The following is a 16,172-nucleotide window of genomic DNA, read 5'->3' as shown; positions in this document are numbered from 1 at the left end:
AGCATCTCCCTGCATGTTAGTGTCGTGAGTGCCATAAACCAACTCATCCGGTGCCCATTTGCATCCTACTTGCATGGCCAGATGTGAAGCATTCCGTGTTTCTTGAATGAGGCTTTAAACGCAGCTGTCTCCTGTGTGTAGACATGTGTGCCTGTATGTTCCTGTGTGTAACCTTTTACTTAATTTGGGCTTTCTTTTCACTTCCACTTCAGCTTCGTAGTTTTGTTTTGTATATTGATATTATTTTTTCTTCTGCTTCCAGGAAAGAAACACTATTCATTAGGTGAAAACATCAGCTTTTTTCGTTCTCTTTTACTGATCTTCAGATTACTTTGATTAAAGTTACAGAAATAATCCAACACTATACTTCGTAAAAGACAAAAATTTTATTTTTAATCCATTTTCTGTACAGCCTCATTATTTTAGTTGGCAAATACAACTTTAAGAATTAAGTAATTGAAATAAAATTCAGCTTCATTTGTGTGATGTTTCAAAAGTTAGTTTGTATATCATCTTGTTTTTGTAGTGTGGCTATCTACTAATAGTAGAGTTTCACTTTTCTCTCCTTTTCTGTCATTGTTTTTAGGAAGTGGGGATAAATGGTCAAACAAGCAACTCTTCTTGGATGCCATTCACCCTACAGAAGGTAAGACAAACAATGTTATTTAATTTCAGACAGTCGGAGCTGGAAATGACATAAGTTGTATAGGTTTTGAAAAGGTATAATTTATATAGGTTCAACCAACAACATTAGACTTATGTGTTCATAATTAGGTTATTTTTAATTTTCACATCAAAACTGCTGTCTGGGGGACTCCTGCCAAGGGTCAGACAATGTGTCATGTGGTATTTAATCTGTTAAAGGGCAATTTGTAACCTTTGAATCGCATTAATCAGAGATTAGAGTTTTTCATAGCTAAATATATTCAGCATTGCAGTTCATGTTGCAGGCAGATGCTTATGCCCAGTGGGAGTTGGAATAACAACCTGGTTGGCTGGGCATGGGCAGGCCTGCAGGAGTAACTTCTGACCTGGATGTTTTCCTAGCCCATTAAAAATGAAACACCCCAGCAAGGCACAGTGGCTCACGCCTGTAATCCTAGTACCTCAAGAGGCCGAGGCGAGCAGATCATGAGGTCAGGAGTTCGAGACTAGCCTAACCAACATGGTGAAACCCCGTCTCTACTAAAAATACAAAAATTAGTTGGCTGTGGTGGCGCGTGCCTATAATCTCAGCTACTCAGGAGGCTGAGGCAGGAGAATCGCTTGAACCCAGGAGGCGGAAGTTTCAGTGAGCCAAGATCGTACCACTGTACTCCAGCCTGGGCAACAACAACAACAACAAAAGAACAGAACACCCTGAGGCTTATGGGTAGCCCAAGAAAAATCCAATATTAACTAGTCATGTTATAGGTCCTAGGTACAGATTTGATTTTGAAATTTCTCATGGCCATATTTATTTGTGACTTTATATAATTACTGTTAAACATTGAGCCCTTAGGTAAAGCCTAATTTCTTCAGTGGTTAAGAGGCCACCTCTCCCTTCTTCCTATTGATTCTTTGCTTTTCATTGCAGATATTTTAAAAGAGCTGACGTTTTTGTAGTGCTTAATTAGGAGTCACTTCATTTGAAAACTAGAAGGGATTTTAGAGATCATTTGTTTCGACTCCTTTGATTCACTTATATCCAGAAATGGGAACTTCATGACCTAGTCCACATCTTTTGACTCTCAAATATGCTATCATTCCTTTACTGAAAATGAGAAAAAAATAAAATGCACAATTGACTTAAGTCACTTATCAGAAATATTCATGTTTTTAAGAGAGCTAGCAAAACTGGTCAAGTTTGAGTTCATGTTAAACATAAGTATTTTTAGTTTATTAGGCATCGTTTACATGAGCCACATCAGCTTCCGTGTCATTTTACTTTTCCAGAAAACGCCAGCACTACATCTGTTATCTCACTTGCTAATTCACATTCGCAACCTCTATGGAATATTCTGCTTCAGTGCTGGCAAAACAAAATATGAATTGTGCTGTTCACAGCATTAAATCCTAACATCCTTAAATTGATACATTAGCTCTTGTATATTTTAAAAATATATTCCATATAGTTTTTATAAATGTAAGGCGCTGATGAACTAGCAGAAGAGTTTGAAGGACGTTTAGGACCACTTTACTCTTTACTTAAAATGATACTGTTCTAAGTACTTTGTTCTGTTGTTTAAATACTGAAAACCCTACAGAGGTACCAGAGCAAGTACAGTGTGGTAGAAAGAGCACTTACCTGGGCGTTAGGAAATCTGGGTTCTAGTCTCAGACCTGCTACTGATCAGCATTTTTCAGTAGGACATATTGTTTAACCTCACTAGGATTACTCTCCGCATTGGTATTAAGTACATATATAATTTGTGTGTTTAGAGATTGGGTGAATGATGAGATGTAGTAGTACACAGACTGTAAATTCTATTTCCCCTCTAACACTTGATAATGATTTTATTGCTCTGGTATCTTGAGCAAGTATTGTGATACTAGAAGTACTATATTCTGTAGCCCTAATTTTCTGCTTTTGGGGGCATAAAAGTAAATCACTTTTGAGTCTTATCGGCAGTCCCAGGCTTTAGTAGAAATACAGTTATTATTGGTGATATTTAATTATATTTATTATTAATGTATATGAAACAACTTTTGGAGCATATGCACTGAAAAATGCATGTCCATTATTTAGTGTAGAGTACAAACTCATTTTATTTGGCCAGGAAAAACAGGAATCAATTTGAGCATCAGAAATTACTAGTAATTTAAAGTAACCATTTTTGTTTTTTTATTTTCTTACTATCTCCAACATTTACTTGTTTGTGTAGTGACTATGTGCTTTGTGACTTTTCTAGGCCTTTACTCCTTTCTCTCATCTATGACTATATCATTGCTTATTGAAACTTCACCTTGGAGAGGGTATAAATACGTGACAGAAAACATAACAATAGTATAGAATAATTTTAACATGTGTAAGGTTAAAATCCTCCTCAAATGTTAGGCAGGAATTGTTTGTAGCTGATGTCTTTAATAGAAATATTGAGTCAACTGACGCCATGTAACTGTTCAGCTATTCTGACTTCTGCTAAAGTAGATGACTTCAAGTTCACTATGTTTTCTTTATACCACCCTGTGTATAGGCACCTTGCAATCTTTTTTATTTCAAAATATCAGAAATATTTAGATGCTTAGTAATATGTTTAAATGCTAAGTTTATAATGTGTCTTAAGCTCTGGGCTTTTACAATTCAAAATTGTTAAACCACTTTCTGAAATTTCGGTATATATGTATAAAAAAAAATTGTCCACAGCCTGGAATGAAAGGTGGGGTTTTCAAATAAACCAAGAACACCTACCTGCTACCTCTGCCACTGTGTTTATCTTTCCACCTAGTTATGGTGTCATGTGTTCATGGTTTAAGCTGGAAGTTTCTAATTGCAGTAATAATGATGATGATAACTAACACTTACTCCCACTTTATAGTTTAAGGAGGCTTTCATATATATATATTTTAATTTCATCTTAACAGCATTCCCAGTGAGTTAAGGAGGGTTTATCAGCCGCGAATTCATGGTAAGGAATTATGACCCGAGCAACATAAGCAGACAGGGAAGAAACCATGTCTCCATTTAAGTACATGGGCTACTACATTTTCCGTTCTTCATATATGTAGACTTTTAACCCTCATTTGGGTCAGGTATTGAAAATACAAATGGTATTTCACAAGGGCAAAAAAAACCTAGGACTAAGAATCTCTGTTAAAATTTGCTTCTTTGCAATGTATAAATCTCATTACAGGCAAGAAAATTCTGGTTTATAGTTAAATTTTCACACACGATCCACAGTGCCCAGGGTAACTCGATCTCTTTTCTTAAGTTTGAAATAGTTGCTATATAACTTCAGCAAAGTCTCCCAGGATGTTGGATAAGGCTCATTCGTTTCTTTTTCCTGTGTTCTATTCATCTGACTACCGTTTCAGCTCATGGGAGACCTACCAAAGGCAATTAGATTCCAGATCTGGCTATAATAATTTCAGTGCAAGTTTGAAACCCCAGTTGGAATGTGAATTCATGACTCTGGAGCACTCTAGTGGCCTCGTGGGGTACAATACAAGAGCAATGCTGCTTTCCCAGAAAACCTACTCCACATTTTGGGATCAGAGTTTGGAAAACAAGATGATCTCTTATTGCTACATTCCTGATGTGGCTCCAGGAGTGAGCTTGCATTATCACTCTCAGATGATACGTACCAAGTGTGTTATGGTTATTGTTTTGGGTATAAAAACTAGCCCTGTGGACTTGTTCTAAAGTGCTCGGGTAGTTTTGTGTGCTCAATTAAAAGCCGGAAAAGAAATGACTAATTTGTTTTGGAGCCACAAAGCCTTTCTTTTCTTACATTTCCATTAGGTTGGGGGTTGTCGGGGGGAACTGGCTTGCTATCTTTGTACTCAGCTTTTGTGCTTGTTTCCCTGTCGGAACTGTTTTCATCTCATGTCCCTCACCACCAAGCTTTGGTTTGCTTTGCCAGTGTCGTTGGACTCAGATCTACTGTTTCGTTCTAGAAAACTGCTTCTTGGACACAGTCCCATCTGCCTTCCCTAATTCTTCTGTCTTAGGGGAAGGGTCTCCCTGAGGACTGATCCTGAAGGCTGTCCTCAGTCTAAACCACCAAACAAGACAGTATGTGCTGGGGTTAACCCTTGGGAACTTACGAGAACTTCTGACATAGTCTCTCTTTTTTTTTTTTTTTTTTCGCCTCTTCCACTTGGTCTGCAGTCTGATTCACTCCTTTACTTTCCTCCAATATACTGACCCTTGGGACTTGAGTATTGCTGGCCTGCTTTGGGCCCCCAGACTCTTTGCCTGCTGGTTTCCGAGCTTTCCCTAGTCGCAGTCTGGTTTTAGGCAGAAAATGTACCTCCATTTGCAATCAACCCTTTTGCAGCTGTGCCTTACGCTTCTTACTGTGTTTTTACCAATTCATCTGGAACAAACTAGAAAAGGAACAGCCATTAAGTAGAAATGAAACCATTTGAAGGCTCACCAAACAAACAAGAACAGTGCTAGTCACGGGAGTACCGTTTCCCAGCCTGTGACTCTGGAGCTGACTGGTGGCTTCTTGTTGTTGCCTCTGGCCAGATCTCTGATTGTAACCTATGTAGCAAAATTATTTTAGGGCTAGATGGCTCCTTTAAAGCTAATATAGTCCAACCTCCATCTCTGAATGAAGAAACAGAGGCTCATGGTCGGTCGGACTGCAGTTAGTAAATTTAAAAGTCAAGAGTAGAATTCTGGTCTCTCTGTGACTGTTACTTCCATTACCCCATGGTCTCTGTGTGAAAAGCAAGTCATCTTTCCCAGCCGACTTGGCCTTTTTCTGGTATCCATGCCTTTTCGTTTACCTCCTTGGTTCTTTCCGCAGTCGGTTCTGATGTAAGATATGATGCACCTTTCCATCTTTGGAACCCCACTATATACCCTTATTTCTACATGTTCTGTACTTTCCTGGGAAGGGGAAGTAGAAAAGGGAAGAGGTTAATGTTCTTTCTGGAATGTCCATCCACAACGTAGTGATTCTATTGGAGAGGTGAACAAGACTCCTCCTGTAATCAGAAGGGACAGCTGATGGATCTGGATAAAAAATTAGAAATCTTGAAGCTTGTGAATGTGCAATAGATGTTATTTAATGCTCATTGTAAATTCAGATTTTGGGCTTCTTTATACTTAAAGGAGGCTTTGAATTTTAAGGCTAAAATAGAATCGTGCAACTTCTTTGGAGTGTTTCTAAGCAAATTATTTTTTATTTTGCTGGAAACTTTTATTGAAGTTTAAACTAAAAAAAAAAAAATCTTAAAATATGTACCACCACTGGCCTATGTTAAGCTAAATATCAAAGTATAAATATTCTAAGACTAAGTATCATAACTGAATAAATTAATCCACCATCGAGGTAGATCTGTTTGACCTAGGAATAGATCTGCAATCTAAAAGGAGTATTTTTTCTGACTTTTGATTACTTACTTGAAAAGGTGTTTGGGAGCATTGCCAAGTAGTTTTTTAAAACAACTGTTATCTTAAGCCTGTCTCCACACAGCCATCTGTTATGCAATATTGAGGTAAGGCCAAACCACAAATGATGGTGTGATTTCTGCTTTACATACTTTCTTTTGATGTAATTGAAATTATTTCCCACTTGTTTAGGAATGTGAAGTCTGGAATCAGCCCTTCTTTTGAAACATATTTTAAAGACAAGGTGCCATGATTTCCAGGACAAAAAAAAATCTTATTAATTCATAGCCTTCTTTCTTGAGGATGTACCTAAATCCATTAAACACCTAGATTAAACATTTTAAATGAGGGCTGTACAAGTGTTTATACCAACAAGTTCATTTTTTCACACCCTGAGTCATTCTTGCTCTAGTTTTTTTCCTCTTATTTTAGTTTATCTTCCAAATATATATATACACACACACATATATATGTGTGTGTGTGTGTATATATATATGGCTTTATTGCCAGTATCTACCTTCAGATATGCCTCCTCTGGATTTAGTTTGCTTAGGGCTTGTCATGTCTGACATTAGTGTTCTGACCCACATTCTCCTTTTCTTTGTCAAAAATGACTTCTATGTCTATCCTAAGAAATTGGATAGTTAAAAATTATGAAAGTGCTTCTTTTCCCTGCTTAAAAGCCCTTGGGTCACTAGAATTTCTTTAAAGTCCCAATCATAAAACTCAACTATATTATACCCCTAAACACTTACTAAACTCACAGCTACACATCTTTTCTTACTTTTAAGTTAAGGTCAGGAGGGGGCGAACTACAAAGAACATGAATATGTAAGAAAAGACACAAGCATCCCCAATCTATGTAAACCAGGGGAAGTCTGTGGTACAGGTGTCTTCCTTGCTCTTGACAGAGTGACTCAGAATATAGGAGTGTGCTGTCAAATGATTTACTGGGGATACAATTAGGATACCTAAAACTAGCCCCTCCACCAGCCAGGATGACATGTGGGACTTCATTAAATTATCTCACTAAGTGTATTCCTTGTTTTAGAATTCAGTGAATGAAAGAGAGTTTCTTTCCTTGGCATGCTGGCTTCAACAATATTTGTCCTGTCCTTACTGCACAGTCAATCTACATGAAACAAAGGCCTCAGTTTCTTTTCTGATCAATTCAGCCTGGTGCTTGGAAGCAAATGTTCCAACCAAAAATATAAATTTAAGAAGTACATATTTAATTTTACTGTCCTCTGAAGAAAGAAATTTCTTTTACCAGCCTCTCCAGGCCAACTGGCCAAAAGGATCTCTCAGATAGGGACCCTGATCACAGCTAGGACTTGGGGTCTGTGAGGACATAATTTACTCAGATTTACCTAAATTATCATCCCCACCAATGTGCAACATCCAAAGACTTAGAAAATGTAAAAAAGAGTGGGTATCTTAATTCACTGCATTTAATTTATCAAACAAATATCAGTTGGTAGTAAACAAGTTACGGGCAATGTCTTATTTCGTTTTTTCCATCAGTACTTTGAAAACTCTGAGTGTAAATTCTCCATTCAGATGGGTCAGAAATTTAGACATGTTTCCTTCTAAGAGCAATGTTGGTGCCTTCTGTTTTTGTGCATAACTATGCATGGTATTTCCTATTTCAGCCATATTTTCAGAAGACAGAAACACCACGGAGCCTGTTCATAAGGTTAAAAATATCCCATCCATTTTCAACACTCCAGAGCCAACAACAATGCAAGAACCTTTGGTGGGCAGCCAAAAGAGAAAAGCAAGGAAAACCAAGATTACACACCTTGTCAGGACAGCAGATGGCCGGGTATCACCAGCAGGAGGTACTTTGGGTAAGAAGAGAGAGCTTTAGACCAGAGGCATCCAATTTTTTGGCTTCCCTGGGCCACATTGGAAGAAGAATTGTCTTGGGCCACAAATAAAATACACTAACAATAGCCAATGAGCTAAACAAACAAACAAACAAACAAAACAAAAAAGAACAGGTCAGGCGCGATGGCTCACGCCTGTAATCCCAACACTTTGGGAGGTCGAGGCGGGTGGATCACGAGGTCAGGAGATCGAGACCATCCTGGCTAACACAGTGAAATCCCATCTCTACTAAAAATACAAAAAATTAGCTGGGCGTGGTGACGTGCACCTGTAGTCCCAGCTACTCGGGAGGCTGAGGCAGGATAATGGTGTGAACCTGTGGTTGGAGGTTACGGTGAGCTGAGTTCGCACCACTGCACTCCAGCCTGGGCGACAGAGTGAGACTCTTGTCTCAAAACAACAACAACAACAACAACAACAAAAAAGCGAAAAAATCTCAGAATGTTTTAAGAAAGTTTACAAATTTGTGTTGGGCTGCATTCAAAGCTGTCCCAGGCCACATGCAGCCTTCAGGCCATGGGTTGGACAAGCTTGCTTTAGACAGAGATAACTAGAGCAAGCAGGTGACCACCATGTCAGCAAATGACTGTAAGCAACTGTGGTTCCTGCTGAAAAATGAGTCTATTCTGCACCTTTGTACAGACCTCCAAACATGTTTTATTCCATGTTTAAAATCATAGCTAGTTTTCCAAGAGCATATCTGAATTCCTAGAAAAGAAAGATAGTTTTTAGGACTGTCATCTTCCCTTTATCTTTCTCAATGTGCACAAAGCAGTCTTAATTCCAGGAGATCCTGGACTTTTAAAGATACTAAATGAATCAGTATTTCACCATGATCTGCTATTCGGGTCACTACAAGCCAGATTACCAGGCATTCAAACCAGTAGATTAAGTTTAAGATGCATCCAACATCCACTTCCTGTATAACTGGTTCAGACCATGCAGGGAGCCTGAGAATGCTTCTGGATTTCTTGAGTTTTCTGATTTAATTCAACCAACTGGTGAATTTCTCCATTCTCAATCATGGCCTGTGGTCTGTTTGCTGTTCCTGGTAGCATCTTTGGCAGTAGAATGACATGACCTGAGGAGCCCAAGGTAAGGGGTGTGGCCAGTGAATGATACTGAGACGCCCCCCAGCCCCAAAATCTTGGAGTGCTATACCAGCTAGGTACTAGTGGCCTTGGCTGTTGCCTTTCTGCCTCTCAGTACTTCCACAGTTTTATTTTATGTGATTTGGGTTAATCTAGGTGTTAATAGAGGTGAACTGTTTGCCTAGTTAGAGGACAGTTCATGAATTCTGTGCACCTTTTTGTGTGTTTTGAATATATAGATTGTTAGAAACAGAGTAGATTAAAGGCCCTGATTTTGCCCTGTCATATAAGAGAAAAAAATCAAAGAGGTGGAAGTTTTTGTTTGAGTACATTCAATACAATAGAAGTAGAATGAGGACTAAAACCTAGATGTCCTGATGTTTAGCCCAGCAGGCCCCTCCCTCCTTTTCTGTCCAATCTGAGTTCTGTTTTGTGACTTTCATTTTGTAGATTGTTATATCCTCATTTGTTTCACTTGGAGGAGGAGTGAAAAAAGATGAGAAACACTCCTGTTTACATAAAAAAGTATCATACCACTTTTGTGTCCTAATAGATGATATTTAAAGCTTTTATCGGTCATTTTCTATATTTACAATTTTTTTAAACTATGATAAAAATTTCCCTTCTCTATAATGGCTACATAATAAAGAGAGTATACTCATTTGTAGCAGGCATCCTTGCACAGCATTTCATCCACTTTTTTGTACATACCAGAGGGTTTTGTCTTCTCTCCGGTAGATCTTTAAGCAAAATAACAACTTGGGCTCTCATTAGAACTGGTTAATGTGATGTATAGGCCATCCTAAGTGTTGGTATCACAGCATACCCAATGTCCAGGTTGCCATAGTAGGGCATGCTACAGCTTCATGAGAAATGTTTAGTCAGTTGGGTTTTTAAGGGCTCTTTTACAGCATCTACAGGCCCCTCTACAGAAGTCCCTTGGGTTTTATTTTAGCCGAGGCTCATTTTTCCTTCTCACTCCAAGGCTGACCCATTCTTTGACCTCCGATAAAACACAGCTTCTCTTCAGCTCAGCCTCAGGGCACAGTGCCGTCCATAGTTGCAATTGAGCTTAATAAAAGAGCTTTGTTACCGAGGAGAAGAGATTCTGTAAAAGCCTTAATATTCGATGGATAGCAAAAGTGAACAGTAGGGAACGTTAGCTCTTTTCACGTTGACCGGCATGGCGTTTTCTGTGTCTCTTCTCTGGAGAGAACAGAGTGATCCTCTCATGATGAATTTCTGTTTTGTTACAGATGACAAACCAAAGGAACAACTGCAGAGGAGTCTCCCTAAAGCAACCGAGACAGACTGCAATGACGAATCCTCACACAACACCGAGGTCGAGGAGACGCGGAGCAGTACTCCAGAAATGCCTGCTGTGTCTGCGTTCTTTAGCCTCGCTGCACTGGCTGAAGTGGCAGCCATGGAAAACGTGCACAGGTTAGTCATGGAACATGGAAGGAGAAAGCAACATGGAAACCAGATCAACCTCTTTGATGTGGTTTGTGACGTTTTTTACAGGGCATTGGAGTTCAAACTTGGTTCAAGAGCACTATTGGTTATATGAGGTATTACCAAAGTATATATGCTAATTAGCAGTGTGGGAAAATACCAGGGAATAGAGTCTGCCAAGTATTTTATTTTGAATATGTTATCCTGTGGCTAAACTTCATTTCCATAAAAAGCCTGGGAGCAGGGAAGCAGTATTATCTGACCAGTGAGCTTTGGAGTCTCATTGCAGACTGAGGTTTGAGTCCTAGCTCCATCACCTGCAAACCAAAAGATCTTGACCAAGATTATTAACCTCTCTACGCTTGGTTTTTTCCTCTAAAAAAGCAGGGGCAGGTGGCACACATTTCATAGAGATGCTATGTGGGGTAACTCTAGCATCCCAGTGCTGGTGTGTGGAACGCCCCTTATTGGTGATGGTGTTGGTGCCATCACCAGCCATCAGAAGACAGTGCAGTTCAGGGGAAAGAGCATCTTGGGATCTGACTCATGGCAGCCAGAGGCCTGGATTTTGCTTCAACTCTTCTGTGATTTCCTACAAAGTAACTTTTTTCTCTGGACTTTAGTTTCTCACTTTACATTGAGCATAATGATATCCCCAAAGAATTACGAAGCTGTAAGCATCAGACGAGATCATAGATGTGAAAACCTTTTGAACTCAGCAAAGCCCCACAGAAAGTATATTAAGTTCTAAGTGTATAATTGGGTATTCTGCTACTTAATGGATCCTTTGGGAAGGCAAAAAAGCCTATTGTAAATTCAGGTATTTTATATTCCTATTCAAAGTGGATTACCCATGGATGAGCTGCTTTCTTAGACTTTCAGTCTTCAGTACAAAAGAGCTCGCAACCCAGTGCAGCTGGTGTACCCAGCTATAGGACCCATGCTCCTTTTTCACATCCAGATAAACCTGGAGTCCCTGACGTGAGCTTAGTTTGCTTCTTGCTATTTATCTGTCATATTACAGTTTGAGTACTTCCTCGCAAATAGCCTCTAGATATTTCCAAGAAGTCAAATTCCTTTTTATGTGTACACTGCAAGTTCCTAATAGCAAGTGAATGCTGACAGACATTGTTAAAATTCACTAAGGTCTCTGAGGGAGACAATGCACAGATACTACTCCACTCGTGGAGTTGTACAGTCAAGAATAGAGGACAGGCCGGGCTTGTTGGCTCACGCCTGTAAATTCCAGCACTTTGGGAGGCCGAGGCGGGCGGATCACCTGAGGTCAGGAGTTCAAGACCAGCCTGACCAACATGGAGAAACCCCATATCTACTAAAAATATAAAACAATTAGCCAGGCGTGGTGGTGCATGCCTGTAATCCCAGCTACTCGGGAGGCTGAGGCAGAATTGCTTGAACCTGGGAGGCAGAGGTTGTGGTGAGCCGAGATCACGCCATTGCACTCCAGCCTGGGCAAAAAGAACAAAACACCTGTCTCAAAAAAAAAAAAAAAAAAAAAAAAGTAGAGGACAAACACATACACATTCAGTGAGAACTTAAAATATCTGCCTGAATGTTATTAAGTGTCTCTGTGAATTGTGGAAATAAGAGGGAATCTTTAAGAATGGAGTGGGGGATAATAATTCAGGGGTAGGAAAGGCTACCACATAAGCATCTTGGCTGCTGCCTGCATTCTAAGCATGGTCACACCATTGCTCTGTTAACCAGCCCTCCATGTTTCCCAATTTGCATTAGCAGAAAGCCACAGCAAACCCTTCCAATCTCATTGTCCCCGCCCTCCACACTCTCTACCCTGCAGTTATGTGGAATCACTTACCCCTTTCCAGATACGCCAAGCTCTTGCCTTGTACATCCTCTGATCAGGTCAACTGCTCTCCTCCTCCCCGCCCTAGTCCCCGGTCCTCTTCTCTCAGTCCTCCTGATGCCCTAGGCTGTGTGCTTCTTGTTGTTCCTGCGTGCTGTACTCACGCCTCTCTCAGACCACACTGGGATGTATTGATTTGTCAATGCTTCTGTCTACTTTCAGTATGTTTTGAAAGCAAAACAGTGGTTTTATTCTCTGTGTTACCAGCTTGCTGAGTTCCTGTTACAGCAATTGATAAGTGAACACATGAGTGGGTGAATGAATAAATGAGATAGTCTCTGAAGTATGACTGCCTAAATTAGATAGCAGGTATAGAAAAATAATGTGAGTAAAGGTTCTTTCTTTTTTTTTTAACCTTCCATTAGAAAGAATGGTAATGATTACTAGAATTTTACCGTCAACCTAATAAATGGTTAGCGTTCTTAATAGCTAGAAGGACAGATCACCCTGGAGAGTCTTAGCTGTAACTTGAGCCCTTACCTGTTAAAGCAGATCTACCCCCAGGCTTCTACCTGTAGGCTTACTGTAATTGAACCTGGGTTGCATACCAATGAATTAAGCATTACTTCAGCATCAACTGGGTTCATAGTTTAAAGGGTGGCCCATGGAGTTAGGGGTGGAAATATATTACCTGCACTCATGCCATGAAAAAATCTAACATTAGGTTCAGAAACCTAACTTAGACAGTTTTACAAAATGCACAAAATAGAGAATTGTAGCAAACCTTTGTGAAGAGACCAGTTTATTTACTAGAAGTTAAATTAGCCCTCCCAAGTGGGCCTTTTTATTCCCATTTTAATGACTGTTAATTAACTTGCCAAGAGCACACAGCCAATTTGTGCCCAAGTCAAGATTTGAACTCTGTATCTCACGTACTGCCAAAGGAAAGCTTCAGTCATGTCAGAGAAAATCATGAAGAATCTCACCTGACCCTTCCTCTGGGAGCTAGAATCATCAGTTGCAGCACGTCGTGCTCTCCCACTGTGATTCTGACTTCTTTCCTTTTTCCATTGATTTAGCTGGGCTTTCACCCCAATTTCTCTCTCTTTCTTGCCATCTTTTTTTACATTGCACTTTTCGTCTTTTACTTTTGTTTCTTTTCCTTTTTTAATACTTATTAAAATTCTTTTGGATCTTTTAATATCTTAAAAGTAAAAAGTAGCATTTTAATTTCATCTTTCTTGAACAAAGAGGTGAACATATTGAACAGGTGGTATCTATAACATCCACATGTGAATAGCTTAATCCAGAGGTTTGATTCTAAAATGTTTTGCTTTTCTAAAATCCTAAATATCTTGGGCTATTAAGTGATCATTTCATTCTGAAACCCCCAAATGTTGTCATTTGTCTACATTATTTTTCTTTTTTGTGCATCAAGAGAAACTTGAGTGTAGTTATAGAGCAGGCATAAGCTAAATCTTGAAATAGCTCCTTTTGTTCTGTGTACTCTGAAGAAGATACGATATTGAAAGGTCAACCCAATGAAAACATTGCTGATACATCACATATTTTCAGTGCAGTGTTATGCACTACAGACCATTGTAGGTTGCAGAGCAGCGAGTGTGCATTTTCTAGGATTGGTAGGCCTGTTGGAAAATGTCAAGGAAGTGCCCAGTCCTCTCTTTTTAGAATGAGAAGCTCTGTAGAAATTACCAAGAATTTTGGATAGTTTTCTCATAACCATGAAGTAAATTGTATTTTTACTACTAATTATACAAAAGCTGAATGAAAAATCAGCTATGTTTGGCCTAGGTTCTATCCAAATGATGGAAATTTCCATGAATTTTTCTAGTCCTGTCTGGAGTTCTCCCTCCATGTGTGTTGATTTTGGCCCAACTAGGGTAGATTTTGTTAAAATCTAAAATCCAGCATCAGTACTTGTTTTCTTCCTCTAAACACTCTCTGTCCATGTGCATGTGAGTTCAGAGAGTTTTATTGTTTATTGTTTCTTCATTAATTTTTTTTTTGAGTCACAGTCCATCTCTGCTTCTCTTCCAGACTCATTGCTTTTATTATCACTATATTACCTGAAGGTTACAAATTACTATAGGAGAACTTTCCCTTCAGGCAAGTCAAGAAAAGGAATGTGTCATTTTTAATATCAATGGATCAACAGGGAAGTTATTGTCCCAGAACCCCAGTCCTTGATTGAAATTTTCCCACTTCTTAAAGAGTTGCTCCACATCTGTTTTTAAATTTCATCTCTTCCAAATGGAAGTGGTTAGTTGGTACTTAAAATTTCATCTCTTCCAAATGGAAGTGGTTAGTTGTTTGAGGTCAGAGGATATGCTGTTGAGTTGTATGAGGGGAATTCAGATATGAAATCTTGGGAAGGGAGACAGAATGGGAAGGAGGAAGGGGAAAAAAAATAAGGAAAGGGACAGAAAAGAAAAACTCTAAAGCAAAAACAGTTTTCATCAAATGACGTAAGTAACAGCAGTAACTGTTAAACAAGATATTGGAACATATCTGTTATTCATCATCCTCTCCTGTCTCTAATAACATATGCTGAATAAGTGACTGTTTTCTTCCTTTTATTTTACAGAGGTCAGAGGTCAACTCCGCTCACCCATGATGGACAGCCAAAAGAAATGCCACAGGCTCCTGTACTTATTTCCTGCGCTGACCAGTGAAGCGCCCTTTCATTGTAAAACATTGTGCTTTACCTACTATCCTAGCCTTGTCTTTACCGAGGGATGCTAGTGAGTCCAAGTGGTGGAAAATATAGACTGCAAACAAGTGCTTGTTGCCCCACACGGCCCAGATTCACTTGAAGCAGAAGTTAGCATCCTGGGCCACTTTGTTCTCTCATAACCCAGAATATTTGAGGGTAAGGTTATCTGTCTGATATTGAGCAGAAACAGAATGGTCCTGGAGCTTTGCTTTCTATTGAAGGCTTTTGACGGTAATAGGTGGTAACTTGGTAAAAGGCTGCCTTTACTGTAGCTCATCCAGCATCTCTTTTACCAACCAGAGAGTGTGAAACTAGTTTCATATATTACCTAGTTATTCTTTCAAAACAAAACAAAACAAAAAAACAAAAACTGACGCACTGCACTAGTTATTATTAGATATTCTTAGTCTTTTTTGTACATGGAGATTTAAGTTCTAAGATGGTTTATATAATAGGTTATACCTACATTTATATTGTAGAATAAATATTAAAAAGCCTGTTCCAGAGACTCCCAAGCAGCCTGGGCAGGCAGATGTACCATTGTTAGTGGTGTATGCTCGGCCTCGTGGTCCATATATTCTGCACTTTTATATTTGCCACCAGAATGGTAGTTTGCTGGCAAAAAAAAAAAAAAAGAGAGAAAGAGAGAAAATTACAACTCTTACAATCTGAATTTTTTTCTTAGCCTTGAGTGACCAAGAAGAATTTGCTTGAGGCAAATTGTGGCAAATATTTTCCCAGACAGGGGAAGAGTCCTGCAGATTACAGATTACTGATGTTTTCATGCCTTGAGGATTCTTTTATTTTTACACAGGGGTCTAGGTGACCAATGGATTGTTCATACAAACAAAAAAAAAAAGACAAAAATATTATTCAGAAGTGACCTTAGTATTACTTCACTATTCTAAACACATTGAAGACACTTACTTCATGTGGACTTGGAACTACAGACCTTTTACATCCATCACAGATTGACTGGACGGGTTGCAATTGCTATGCACAGCCTAATTGGCACTGCAGGTTTTTAGAGCCATTTTGAGTTTGTGGTGTTTAGGAGGTATTGAGTCAATGATGAGGGAGGTATGCCTGACCAGAGTGGGACTCTCAGTCATAGATCCACCTGCAAGTCTCTGT

At 39.2% G+C, this 16,172-nt stretch overlaps 1 protein-coding gene across 12 annotated transcripts in view; it reads left to right on the top strand.

The window, feature by feature from the left end:
- The window catches only part of LOC105477538 (BBX high mobility group box domain containing), a 269,896-nt gene extending 254,789 nt beyond the window's left edge, over positions 1-15,107 (top strand). For 9 of the 12 annotated variants that reach the window (XM_071092481.1, XM_071092474.1, XM_071092475.1 and 6 more), the window contains 4 exons: positions 587-646; positions 7,696-7,893; positions 10,281-10,467; positions 14,910-15,107. In XM_071092481.1, coding sequence (XP_070948582.1) covers positions 587-646; positions 7,696-7,893; positions 10,281-10,467; positions 14,910-14,997 — 533 coding nt within the window. In that variant the 3' untranslated portion in view covers positions 14,998-15,107. The remainder of the gene's footprint in view (positions 1-586; positions 647-7,695; positions 7,894-10,280; positions 10,468-14,909) is intronic. The other 3 variants (XM_071092480.1, XM_071092471.1, XM_071092470.1) reach the window with 2 other exon arrangements.
- Positions 15,108-16,172: the final 1,065 nt, after the last annotated feature.

This window comes from Macaca nemestrina, chromosome 2, assembly GCF_043159975.1.
Source record: "Macaca nemestrina isolate mMacNem1 chromosome 2, mMacNem.hap1, whole genome shotgun sequence".
NCBI classification, from domain to species: domain Eukaryota; kingdom Metazoa; phylum Chordata; class Mammalia; order Primates; family Cercopithecidae; genus Macaca; species Macaca nemestrina.
Note: the sequence above shows the minus strand (reverse complement) of the source record. Positions and strands in the feature narration are given on the sequence as shown.